This window comes from Xyrauchen texanus, chromosome 2 (assembly GCF_025860055.1).
Source record: "Xyrauchen texanus isolate HMW12.3.18 chromosome 2, RBS_HiC_50CHRs, whole genome shotgun sequence".
Lineage (NCBI taxonomy): Eukaryota > Metazoa > Chordata > Actinopteri > Cypriniformes > Catostomidae > Xyrauchen > Xyrauchen texanus.
The window spans coordinates 55,108,003-55,122,006 of record NC_068277.1 but is presented as its reverse complement, the minus strand read 5'-3'; the positions used below and the strand labels follow the sequence as shown (position 1 = coordinate 55,122,006).

At 37.9% G+C, this 14,004-nt stretch overlaps 1 protein-coding gene across 1 annotated transcript; it reads left to right on the top strand.

Annotated features, from left to right (window-relative positions):
• Nucleotides 1-9,256: 9,256 nt before the first annotated feature.
• Nucleotides 9,257-11,711, top strand: LOC127659893 (G-protein coupled receptor 26-like). Its single transcript, XM_052149871.1, has 3 exons — nt 9,257-10,228; nt 10,324-10,437; nt 11,302-11,711. The coding sequence occupies exons 1-3, from the start codon at nt 9,483-9,485 to the stop codon at nt 11,537-11,539; spliced, it is 1,098 nt and encodes a 365-aa protein (XP_052005831.1). The 5' UTR covers nt 9,257-9,482; the 3' UTR covers nt 11,540-11,711.
• The last annotated feature ends 2,293 nt before the right edge of the window (nt 11,712-14,004 follow it).

The following is a 14,004-nucleotide window of genomic DNA, read 5'->3' as shown; positions in this document are numbered from 1 at the left end:
AGGGAAGTCAGTGATAAATTATGTCACAGCTGCAATATTTTACTTATGCTTACACCACACTGTGACGTTACAGAGTTACTGGAAAATAATCCTCACTTGAATAGTTAATGCATGGACACCCACTGCACAGTTTTGCATAGATTTATCTGCATGTCTCAGTTGTGCAAATAAAATTTGCAAAAATAATTAGTACTTGTATGTAGATATTGTAGCAATATTTGCTCAATGTGACATGACTGTTTCTAAGGTTTTACATTTAAAATGGTTTTATAAAAAACATTCTGCCTGGCCTGAAACAGTTATCTGTACTGTAGTTAAAAGCTCAGCTTAATTGTAATGAGATAGCTTTCAGGTCCATTAGTCATGTTGGGCTCTAATAAAGGACTCAAGAGCAATTCAGAACGATTACTTGAGAGCAGGGACTAAAAACAATATGTTTTTCAATTCGGTTCGTTCTGAGCAAAAACAGTTCTTTTGTTCTTGTTCATAATTTCCACAGCCTTTTTTTTTTGTTTGTTTTTTTAATGGTAAACAAAAAACGTTGTTTGTACAAATGAACGTTGTAGCTTTTTGGCATTTGGAAATTGATCTCAAGGATGAACCAGACTTGTGGAGGTCCACAATTTTTTTTTCTGAGGTCTTGGCTGATTTATTTGGATTTTTCCATGATGTCAAGCAAAGAGGCACTAAGTTTGAAGGAAGGCATTAAAGTACAATCACAGGTACACCTCCAATTGACTCATCAGAAGCTAACTGGCTAATTGCTTAAAGGCTTGACATAGTTTTCTGGAATATTCTAAGCTGCTTAAAGGCCCTGTTAACTCAGTGAATTTAAACTTCTGACCCACTGGAATTGTGATATAGTCATGTAAAAGTGAAACAATCTGTCTGTAAACAATTGTTGGAAAAATTACTTGTATCATGCACAAAGTAGATGTCCTAAACGACTTGCCAAAACAATAGTTTGCTAATATGAAATCTGTGGAGTGGTTAAAAAAGAGTTTTATTTTATTTTATAAGTGTATGTAAACTTCTGACTTCAACTGTACATCACAAATTCTGCCATTGCTAGTTTGAAAAAAATGCCTCTGTTACTAAATTTAAAATCACACTTTAAAACCACTAACAACAGCTTGGATTGTTTCTAACAAGTTATTGGAGAAACAAGGATTTGTGTGTATATGTACAGAGAGAGAGAGAGAGAGAGAGAGAGAGAGAGAGAGAGGTGAGAGAAGCCAGATGCCATCCAACATGCACATAGAAACACATAGAAAAGTCTCTCTGTATGTGGTAATATAATACAAATAATTCTCTAATAAAATCTAATGGCCTGGATGGAAAAAGCCCACTCTCCGTTATGTAGTTTCCACAATTTTTTTACATTGGCAAGAATGAGCACGTGATTACCTGTGATTATCACTGTTACAGTGATGAATAGTAGTGCTGCAGCTGTTAGTTAAACTCTATTCCTCAGCAGTAGTGTTATAGTAATCTGCTTCAAGCAATCATGGAGTGATGCTGCCATGCGTGCTATCAGAAATATCCTACAACTATTTCACTCACGTTCAAGAGTTTTGTTGTTGGAGAGAGAACATGGAGGAAGCCAGTTTCATTCTCATATATTTCTTGGGGAACTCTTATTTTGACTCAACACAGAAAGTGTTCTCTCTTCCAACATGTTGAACGTTTACGTCTTCTCCAAACTCGGAAACTTGGGTATCAGGTAAGCGTCCTGAGCGTGTTTGATTACTTTCGTCTGTTGTGACTTTCAGCTGTGACTGGCAGTAATGCTGAAGCTGTTAGTTTAACTATTTCTCAGCTATAGTGTAGTAGTAATCCGAGCGATCATCAAGTGGAGACAATTCCGGAACACTTCAAAGAAACTCCCGCACTGACTGACAACGCATTTTGTCAACATCAGCTCAGTCATAGCACATACAAGACAATTTTTTTTCCCGACACCTGCCCTGGCTTAAATCTTTAATGTCACAGAGATAAATAGAAATTCACACATCTAGCTGCTCTTACACGTCTGCTCTGCTCTTACACGTTAGTTTGGAATGCCCAGAAACAAGTGTAGTGACACAAATAGTAGAGCTTCCCAGGCCTCTCGTTCAATCAGATTCAAGGACCATAACTAACTGTTCTATAAACAGTGTTGGGAGGGTTACTTTTGAAATGTATTCCACTACAGATTACAGAATACATGCGGTAAAAATTAATTTGTAATATATTCTTTTAGATTACTCAAGGTCAGTAACTTATTCTAAATACTTTGGATTACTTCTTCAGCACTGGTAGATTTATCACATGTTTTGACAATAAAAACTCTGTCCAGAACAGTAAAACAAAATAGACATGTTACAAATACATTCTCTGAGAAACCTAAATATCTTATACAGTGTATTTTTTTTTAAACAAGATTAATTAAAGTGATCTTGTTTTAAGGATGTGGAGAGTGGGGCGGGCAGAGCGGCGACTGTGCGGAGTGAGGCCGGGTTGGACACCTGCACAGATTATCTCGCCCAGCTCTGGCTGATTACAGCATTAATGGGCGAGCGATAAAGCCATGGCGAGAGCTCCAGTCGAGGAGAGGCTCCAGGAGAAAAAATACTTTTATTACTACCCACATCGTGCTCAAAATTACTCGACAAGTGGCAAGGACCCTTTGAGGTTACACTGCGAGTCGGAGATCTCGATTATGAAGTTAAATTAACTTCATATTTACCACCTCAACCTCCTTAAATTGTGGAGAGAGGCGGTCCCTGTGTCCATGGTGACAGTAGTTCCGGAGAGGGCGGAGCTGGGGCCAGAGGTGAAGTTAAAAGCTGATCCATTCACCCGGTCCCTTGTGGAGACCACCTCTCACCGTCCCAGCTCACGGAGGAGGCCAGGTTGCAAAACGAGTTTGCGGCCATGTTCTTTCCTCTTCCCGGTCAGATTAACCTGATACAACACCATATCGAGACCCCACCAGGAGTGGTAGTGCGTAGTTGGCCATACCACATATTCGAACACAAGAAAAATTTGATTCGGGACGAATTAGAGGCAATGCTTGTGATGGGGTTAATAGAAGAATCGCACAGCGATTGGGCGAGCTCGGTGGTTCTTGTACCTAAGGGTGATGGGTCAGTCCGGTTCTGTGTTGATTACCAGAAAGTCAATGACGCATACCCAATGCCCTGAATTGACAAACTGCTCGATCGGTTGGGTGCGGCTCAAATTTATTCGACACTGGATTTAACTAAGGGATATTAACAGATCCCCTTAACTCCATTATCCCAAGAAAAAACTGCCTTTTCCACACCGTTCGGATTACACCAATTCTTCACTCTTCCGTTCGGTTTGTTCGGGGCTCCCGCCACGTGCCTCATGGATAAGATCCTCTGGCCACACGCTGCGTATGCCGCTGCCAACTTCAATGATATTATTATATACAGTAGTGATTAGCAGTGTCATATGCATCATCTTGAGGTCGCTGAGGCAGGCGGGGCTCACGGCCCAAGTCTATAAAGGAGGTGAGACAGTTGTGGAGAGTGGGGTGGTAAGAGCGGCGACTGTGCGGAGCTATTCCGGGTCAGACACCTGCAGCGGATTATCTTGCCCAGCTGTGGCTGATTACAGTGTTAATGGGCGAGCAATAAAGCCACGGCGAGAGCTCCAGTCAAGGTAAATCAGCTTTTATTCAAGCTTTCAGCTTCACAGACAAAGTATAGCTTTTCAGCTTCATAAACAAAGAGAAGGCTTTTCAGATTCACGCAAATTTCTCTCCCTCACTGCCGTTCTCTGCGGCCTTTTCAAGCCCGTCTCCGTCATCACTGTAACGAGAAACAGGTGTTAAGCATCTTTAATCACCAGGTGATGGGCCTTACCGCTTCCTCTCTCACCAGTGACAGACACATGACCACGCCCTGCTTCACAAAGGATTTTACAAATTTTTAAAGGAAAACAATACAAAAATTATTATCAAGAAAACAAATTTTGCCCTAATATCAAAGGTCTTACTAGAAAAATTTAATTATGATCCAACGAAAATTTTCTTGATAAACAAATATGATCGTGCCTGGTAACATGTGCATGTCTAAAAGATTAAAAACATTTTAGCTTTATTTAAGGTTTATTTCTATTTCTTCTGCTCCAAACTTCTCTGTCTGCAGAAAGTGTTTCACTTCTGTTCAAATGCACTTTGGATCGCATAATTTATATACATTAATGTTTTCCATCTGAAAGGACTAAATATTGAAACAATGAAACAAATGACAATAAAATGCAAAGTAATCTCTTCAGTAATCAAAATAGTTTTTGAATGTAATTCTATTCTAATTACCAATGATTTAAATTGCAACTGTAGTGGAATACAATTAGCTATATTTTGTATTTTAAATATGTAATCCCGTTACATGTATTCCGTTACTCCCCAACACTTTCTATAAAATATAATAAATATAATAATTCAGATAATTCAGTCATTACATTGTGGTAAATGATGTGTTCTTCCTGCTTTTGGAGCATCTCAGTGTGCATACATTGCATTTCACTGGATTTCAACGTCTCTAGCCACAAATGCCACATATTTATGACGCCTTGTTGAGTTCAATGTCTATATGTCTTTTAACAGCTGCCGGTTTGTTGCCTGTACATCTGGAGTTGCTGACTGCCCCCTGATGACTCAGACTCACAAATATAAGGTGGCACTCTAAGCTTGAATTGCTCTTCTTGTAAGAAAATTTCTTATTACAGAATTTCCATATGGTCACAGGGCATGATTATTTGTGTTAATTGTTTGAACAAGTTATGTTTTTATATAATCAATCGCACTGAATTAACACATGTGGCAGGGCGGAGGGAGGGGCCGGGTCGTGATCCTACACACCCGGTCCCGTATTAGGCTAATCAAGTCTCCAATAGGTATAAAGGTCGACTGCACAGGATCGTGCAGGAGAGAGAGATCGTTTATGGACATGTCCGTCATGTGTGTGTGTTTGTGCCCAGTCAGGTCATCCCCGCCTTCCTCGACCTGGGAGAAGACACAAACACACACACATGACGGACATGCCTGTAAACGATCTCTCTCTCCCGCACGATCCTCTGCAGTCGACCTTTATCCCTCTCGGAGGCTTGATTAGCCTAATACAGTACCGGGTGTGTAGGATCACGACCCGGCCCCGCCCTCCGCCCTGCCACACACGTTAAATCGCCAATCTTAATTTGCACATTTTCTTGACAAAAATGGCATGTGATGAATCCCTTATAGTGTTTATAATATTTTATACAACAGTTAGTTTCGGTCCTCGAAACTGATTGGAAGAGAGATGCCACGTTACTTGTTTGTGGTGTTCCAAACTAATGTGTAAGAGCAGTGCAGATGTGTAAGAGCAGCTGGATTTGTGAATTAACATTCATCGCTGTGACATTTAAGACAAGAACTTTCAACATGGGAGAGGGGAGAATGCTTTCTGTGTCAGTGTCAAAATTAGAGTTCCCCAAGAAATATACAACAATGAAACTGGCTTCCTCCATGTTTTCTCTCCGACATCAAATCACTTGAACATGAGAAAATATCTTGTATTATAATTCCAATTGCATGTATGGTAGCTTCACTCCACATTCACTTAAAGAGGATTACAACCACACTCCAGCTGATGAATAGAGTTAAACTAACAGCTCAGAATTACTGTCATCATGGCAACAGGCACATGCTCATTTGCCTTAACGAAGGCTTCGGCGCATCTTTCGAACTATAAACGGCAGAAAATTAGCATTTTTTTTGGACAGTCCTTAGTTTTCCCTACTTATTTATTTACTTGTTCGTTGAACTGTTGTATAAATGCAATATCACATTCGCAATCGAACTGTTGTCCATCTATCAGCATGGCTTTTATTGCCTGTGGCACTTGGCTGAATCACAGCCATGCTTATAGATGGACATACAGCACTCTTGCTGGTGTGACATTGCTTTAGTTATATTATTAGATTAAATTAGTTCAATTGACTTATATTTAGCATATATCAGAACTGCATATTGTTACTGATTACAACTCCAGTCTTCTAAAATAGCTTCAAGGGAAAAAAGAATATGGCTGTGCTATTTTCATTTGTAAGTCATCTTTCTTTAATGTGCTACTGGGTATCAGATACTTCAATGGAAATCTCACTAGAGCATACAGAGGAATATTTTTTGCAGCTGACATATGCAGCTTGAGCTATGATGAGAGAAGCCCTCAAACCTGTGTGCAAGCCATTTCACATGAGAAATATAGATTTACAAGAAATTAATGAGATGTTTAAACATTATGATGAGTAAATGGGTGTGTGCATGTGCTGAGACTGTAAAGAATATTTACTTGATAGAAATAGAACCACAAAGGCTAAAACATTGTCAGTCCTTTTCCTATGTTATTGCTTGGTTAGAGCTCTAGAGGAAGGAATGCCATTTTGACCAGAACTTCTTGTGGGTTTTAATAAATGCTGAGAAGACATTGGGGAAGCTGTGGTAGTGACTATATGTAAAATTAATTTAACCTACTCCCTCTAGACTTCAGACAGATGCTACAGTGCTCAGGCATGTTACATCATGCCAAATAATGTTTATCTTAAGAAGTGACTGAGCCTCAGTTGTGATGATTCTACAATTCCACCCTAATATTGTATAAATACTAAAGGAATTTTCAAAAAATCTGTTCAACTTGTCCCTTATTAAAATACACAATATTTCAAAAGAATAGCCACAAGATGTAAATAAACATTATGTGTAAGCATAATTTTAGTGTGAAAATAATATTTTAATAACCTTATAAGTTAAAAGTGATTTTTATGTACATCATTCTCTAGAGTTTATTTAGAATGGTGCCAAAAACAAAACATCCAGTGAGTTTGAGACATTTCTGTGGATGGAAACACCTTGTTGGTGAGAGAAGTCAATAGAGAATGGCCAGATGGTTTGAGCTGAAAGAAAGGCTACGGTCGCTTAGCCTTAGATAACTACTCTGTACAATTGTGGTGTGAGAAATAGTATCTCAGAATGCACAGCACATTGAACCTTGAGTCTGATGTGCTACAACAGCAGAAGGCCATGTCGGGTTCCACTTCTGTCAGCCAAGAACAGAAAGCTGAGGCTGCAGTGTGCACAGGGTCACCAAACCTTGACAGATGAAGACTGGAAATACATCTGATGAATCTTTATTTCAGCTAAGGCACACAGATGATAGGGTCAGAATTTGGCACCAACTGCATGAATCCATGGACCAAACCTGCCTTGTGTCAACAGTCCAGGCTGGTGGCGGTGGTGTAATGGTGTGGGGAATGTATTATGGCACACTTTTGGCCCATTAATCAATCATCGCCTGAATGCCACAGCCTATTTGAGGATTGTTGCAGACCATTTGCATACCTTCATGGCCATAATTTACCCATCTTCTAATGGTTTCTTCCAGCATGATAATGCTCACAAAGCAAAAGTCTTGTCAAACTGGTTTCATGAACATGACAAGGAGTTTGCTGTTCTTCAGTGGCCTTCTCAATGGGAGATTTGCAGCATAAATGTGCAACTGACAAATCTGCAAAAATTAGGTGATGCAATCATGTCAACATGGATTAGAATCTCAAAGTAAAGTTTCCAACATCTTGTAGAGATATATAGATAGATAGATAGCTAGATAGATAGATAGATAGATAGATAGATAGATAGATAGATAGATAGATAGATAGATAGATAGATAGATAGATAGATAGATAGATAGATAGATAGATAGATAGATAGATAGATCGTTCAGAGGCTCAAATTTCAGAGATAGGCACAGGTGGGATAATAAGCCTGTATCATGCCGATAGACTTATAATAGAGAAGACACCCACTGTCCCCAGATGTGCAGCTGGTGCTGATTCTTAGCTACTGTCTAGCTCCTTTTTGATGTGCCATTTGTAAAGACTTGATAGTGAGCCCTGGTTCTGGCTCATGTGCTCCCAGGGGAAGCCCTTCACTGAGGAACAGGTGCTGTAATGACACTTAATTAGAGGTTTTAATGCCCTCTTGTTTGCTCGTAATCACCAAATCAATAATTTGTAATAGTATGATGTTGTCACTCTAAATGAAGCTGTGTTATACAGAATACAGCAATGCGCAGACATGCTTGACAAACTTCTCTAGATAATTTTAAATTCATTAAATCTGTTCATGAATCACATACAGCACAATTCATTTCACTAAGTCCCACTCTTAAAAATAAAGGTTCTTTATCGGCATGTAAGACTCCATGAAGAACCTTTAACATCTATAGATCCATGAAGAACCTTTAACATCTATAGAACCTTCTCATTGCACAAAAGTAAAAAGAGGATTCTTTAGAGTAGAGTCTCTATACTTTAAAAGGGTCTTTAAATTTTTTTAGAACCTTTCACTGAAAGGTTCTAAAATGTAATAAAATGGTTTCTTCAGTGACATTGCTGCAAAAAAAAAAAAAAAAAAAAAAAACTTTTTGGAAATTTGGAACCTTTGCTATGCAAAGGAGCATCTTTCTTTTAAAGGAAAGTGGCCCCTGACGGAACTTGGCTTCATCTCCATCATGATTATGGAGCGGCTGTGGCTCAAGTGGTAGAGCGGGTTGGCGGTTCGATTCACGGCCCACACGACTCCACATGCCGAAGTGTACTTGGGCAAGACACTGAACCCCAATTTGCTCCCAATAGCGCCAGCCATTGGCTGTGTATGAGTGTGAGTGTGAATGTGTGTGTGAATGGGTGATTGGGACACAGTGTAAAGCGCTTTGGTAACCTCTAAGGTTTAAAGAAAAGCACTATATAAGTGCACACCATTTAAGAGGCATCATTTCTGCTTTGTTTTTAAACAATCATTAATTTGAAATACACTGAAAAATAAATGTAACAACTTAAATATGGAAACATCTAAATTAACTAGTTTTATTCAAGAGAAAAATATTACTTATCATCCTTGAATCAACATGAATACATTAGATTACACCAACAAAACTAATTTCATGGGTTAAATCAGGCAGAAAAAGCTGCTTTATCACTTTTTATAATGACAAAGGTTTCCAGGTAACTTTGCCACATTTGTTTAAAATAGCTTTTTAAAATATAATCGTTAAGCGTAGCCACAAGATTTATTTCACAATTTCTACAAAACAGCCTCCCACATTCGCCTTCCTTGTGCGCATGATCCAAGAAAAAAGCAGCAGTGAGCGTGATCGAGTCCCTGAGCTCCGGCAGCACGAGCGCAGCGAAGCGCAGAACTGAGCGTCTCAGATGGATGATGGAAATTACATGGCTTGTATTCTGCCATAAAAGTGCAATGTGTATTCATTCGAAATGATTTCCATCGTTTTGTTACAAATGTAAAGATCGAAATGTGCAGGCGCGTAAAGAAGACGCGATTGTGCTTCAGCACTCTGGACAGCGCACGCAAGTTGCGCCTTCTGCGAATTACTACTGGAGTTATTTTGCTGAAAGAACACCATGTTTAACAAATGAAAAGTCATGCTCTTGATAACATATCTACCATCAACAGGGTCAAATACACCGCAAGTGGACTTTTGAAGAGAGAAATGGACTTTGCGGAAATTCTGTTTGCTTCTTTTATCGTTGTGGTCGCGATTGTTTCTTTGTTGTCGAACTTACTGGTGTTGCTATGCTTCATTCACAGCAGCGAAATACGCCGACAGGTGCCAGGGGTGTTCACCATGAACTTGTCATTTTGCAACATACTAATTTCGGTTCTGAACATGCCATTCACTTTAGTGGGGATCGTGAAACACCAGCAGCCTTTTGGAGACTGCGTCTGTCGCACGGTCAGCTTTCTGGAGACCTTTCTGACAGCCAACAGCATGCTGAGCATGGCAGCCCTCAGTATAGACCGATGGATCGCTGTGGTGTTCCCGCTGAGTTACTCAAGCAAAATGCGCTACCGGGACGCGCTGGTCATGGTGTGTTACGCGTGGCTTCATTCGCTCACGTTCTCCCTCATCCCGCTGCTTTTCTCCTGGTTTGACTACAATCCCATTTACGCATCCTGCACGTTGCATTTGAACGACGAGAGCGCGCGGATTAAATTCACTGTGTTCACCATTGTCTTTCATGCCACCAGCTTCATGCTTTCGCTCCTGATTTTGTGCGTTACATACTTAAAGGTGTTAAAAGTTGCACGCTTTCACTGCAAGAGGATTGACATTATAACCATGCAGACCCTCTTCTTACTAGTAGATATTCACCCAAGGTATTTATGCCAGTTCATTCTAATAAGCGTCAAATATTAGAATAGGGCTGTTTGAGCATGGTTTCCCCATCTCATTGACATTTACTCCCTTGTAGTGTTAAGCAGCGCTGTCTTGCAGAACAAAAGAGGAGAAAACAGCGTGCCACTAAGAAAATCAGCATTTTCATTGGGTCTTTCATCATCTGTTTCGCCCCTTATGTCATTACAAGGTAGGCTATGTGCTATTTTCACCATAACATTTTACATTAACGCTGTCACATTTCAAATAATCTGGGAGGGACTGTGTATTACGCATGGATGAAATATAAGTGATCTTTAGATAAAAGATAGACAAAACAAAGGCAAGCATTCAACATCCTTTCATTTATTATTATGAACTTCATTCGCTTGTAGAAATGTTTTATACTATTAAAAAGTAAAAAAAATAAATAAGAAAACGTTTTTATCGAAATGGCGTCATTTAATTGAGTCGTGAGATGACGCTAACAAGACTAAAAAAAATCTTACTAAGAATAGCTCTTATGCGCCAGAGGTGACAGGACACAAAAACACTTTTCGTTTTTCAGAGGACTGGAACATGATCTTGTAATAAGGCTCATCTGATCTGATCTTTCCATTTTCTTCACATATCCATATCTGTAACACATACTATTCCCTTCTGCTCATCCCTTTAGAATCCAATGTCAACATACCATTATTTCATGTCATTATATTGCTTTATTTGTATTTTAGAAAAGACCATCGGTTTTGGCAAACAACAAATTCACTGCTAATGCAATGATGGTAAATTTATATTTAGTTTTGTTTATATGTGATGCTAATCTGCCCTGAAAAAAAGTGGGAACCTGCAATTGTCAACTCAAGGATCTATTTCTACTTGACAATTAAAAACCCATAACAGTTACTTTCGTTGGTGTAACCTAATTTGTCAGGTTAAATAAAAATGTTTGACCTAGTTCATTTAGATGTTACAACATCAAGCCAATTTGTTTAGGTTACCTGACACAAATGTTTTACAGTGTGGCCGCTACAGTCTAAATTTTGTTGTTAATGAATTCTTCTATGTCTCCAAGGCTGGCTGAGCTGCTTCCCTTAGTGGACATCAACAGACACTGGGGTATTGTCAGCAAGTGTTTAACATACAGCAAGGCAGCTTCAGACCCTTTTGCCTACTCCCTCCTGCGCCAGCAGTACAAGAAGGTCTTGGTAACAGGGGCCAACCGCTTGTTGAAGCGTGATTTATACCCATCCTCTGGACACAGCAGCTCTATGGACACAGAGAATGACTACAGTCTTCAAAGAATCAGCTAATGTAACACAAAATGAAACACAAACTAAAAAATACCAATGCCTTGATTGTGTGTTAGAATTTAAGATTGAGTGAGTATGTATGTGTGAGACTAAGAGACAGAGATAGAGAGAGGGATTGTGTTGTCACAGTTGGTAATGTTAACAGTGATGTCCCACTCTAATGTAACCAGATTGTGTTGTGATAAACAAGGACTCCAGCAAAGTACAGAATATAAACATACTATATACACAGACAAACTCACTTTCTTTTTGGCTGCAGGGTAATATCTCACCACATATTAGCTTGACATCATGGTGCATTATATGCAGTGGTATATACCTTTGGTCTAACGTGTCCCAGCTAATAAGATTCAATCTAGAAGGGTTTGTTACATAAAAGTGTATTACATTATAGGAATTTCCTCATTGGACTGAAGCTTTGCAAACCTACTAATGCCATTCATATACCTCTCAAGTTAGATATTACATACTTTTTTGACTGAAGTGTTTAAGGTTGCCATTAGAGTGGACTCTCTTGTTAAAAGACTTTTCACTCACAAGCCTATTGGTCACTGGACAGTGATGCACTTTGTTATATCTTAGTATCTGATATTAGCGACAGAACAGCCAAAGTTGAATATCTCTACTACTGAGCTTTTATTGTAACTGAATGTACTAGATGCTTGTAACAGCTGTTCATAGTACATTGTTCTATTTGGTGGAATGTTGCAAGTTGTTTTTAAAGGTGACTTTGTTAGACTTTTGATGTAGTATTTAAAGTGATCTCAGTTAAGCAGTTGTGAGGTTTATGGAGTACCAGAGTTCAAACTAATGAAGTGCTTTTTACAGCTGTATTAGTGCCAGATTTGTAAACATTTGTTAAAGTTATTGTTTTGTGAAAATGGTGCAATAAAGATGGATATCTACTGTAAATATATATATATATATATATATATATATATATATATATATATATATATATATATATATATATATATATATATATTCAAGTCATGAAATACTTGAAAAAACCTCTAAATGAGATGTATGCCGTTTCACTAAATTGGTGCCCTGATTTCCATACTTTTTTGTTTATTTCTGAAAGGTTTATAGATGGAACTTACTATCTTAGTTATCTTAAAACTCTTTGGAATTACCTTGATTTATGCATAAATGCTTCCTACATTTTATTTCAATATTCATGATCTTCTAACCATAAAGGAAAAATGTAAAGGAATGTTTTGGGTTCAATACAAGTTATCTTACAAGTTAGCTGATCGATCGACAGCATTGGTGGCAAAATGTTGATTACCACAAAAAATAATTTAGACTCATCCCTTGTTTATTAAAAAACAAAATCTAATAATGCTATTAAAGTAAGGCAATTGCAATGGAATTGAATGGTGCAAGTGCATAAACATTACAATACACACAGTTTCAAAGGAAAAGTCACAAGAGCTAAACATCAATTTTTTTTGCCAATGATTTTAGTTTAGCAAAAACTAAAGTAAACCCAGTGAATCTATGATTTTATCACACGAAAATCATGTAGCCTTATAATGTTTGGAAACGGTGTGTGTTTTAATGTTTATAGACTGGCCTTGTTCACTTCCATTACACTTTACCGTAACCAAAATTAGTTTTTGTTTTTATAAACAAAACTGAAATTATTTTTATGTTAATCCACATTAGGCTAATGCACGATTCATAGAAGTATAAAGAACAAAGGAAGAGAAATAAGAAATTGAGAACAGTTGAAACTCAAGAGAAGATGTTGTTAAAGGAATGTTCTAGGTCCAATATAAGTTAAGTTCTATCGACTGCATTTGTGGGCATCATTACCACAAAAACATTTTTCGAATCCCTCCATTTCTTTAAAAAATGCACAAAAAAAAAATAATGAGGTTACAGTGAGGCACTTACAATGGACATGAATGGGGCCAAATTTTGGAGGGTTGTAAGGCAGAAATGTGAAGCTTATAATTTTATAAAAGCACTCAGATTAATTCTTCTGTTAAAACTATTATTTATTAACTATTATTTGAGCTGTAAAGTTGTTTAAAACGTAATTATTTCAGTCGTCGTAGGGTTTTAGGGTTTGTTGACATTACATCGTCATGGCAATTAAGTTAATTTTACATAGGAAAGGTTGGTAAGTGATTTTGTCACACTAAACTTTACATCTTGTGGGTATACTTTTGAAACAGTGAGTAATTTAACGTTTGCAGATTGGCCCCATTCACTTCCATTGTAAGTGCTTCAATGAAACCCAGATTTTAGCATATACATATATATATATATATATATATATATATATATATATATATATATATATATATATATATATATATATATATATATATATATAAAAGAGGGGTAAGTCAAAATAAATTTTTGTGATAATCAATGTTACATATGCTGTTGATTGAGCTTAACTTGTTTTGAACCCAGGATATTCCTTTAAAAGTCAGTGGGCTCTCTGCAAA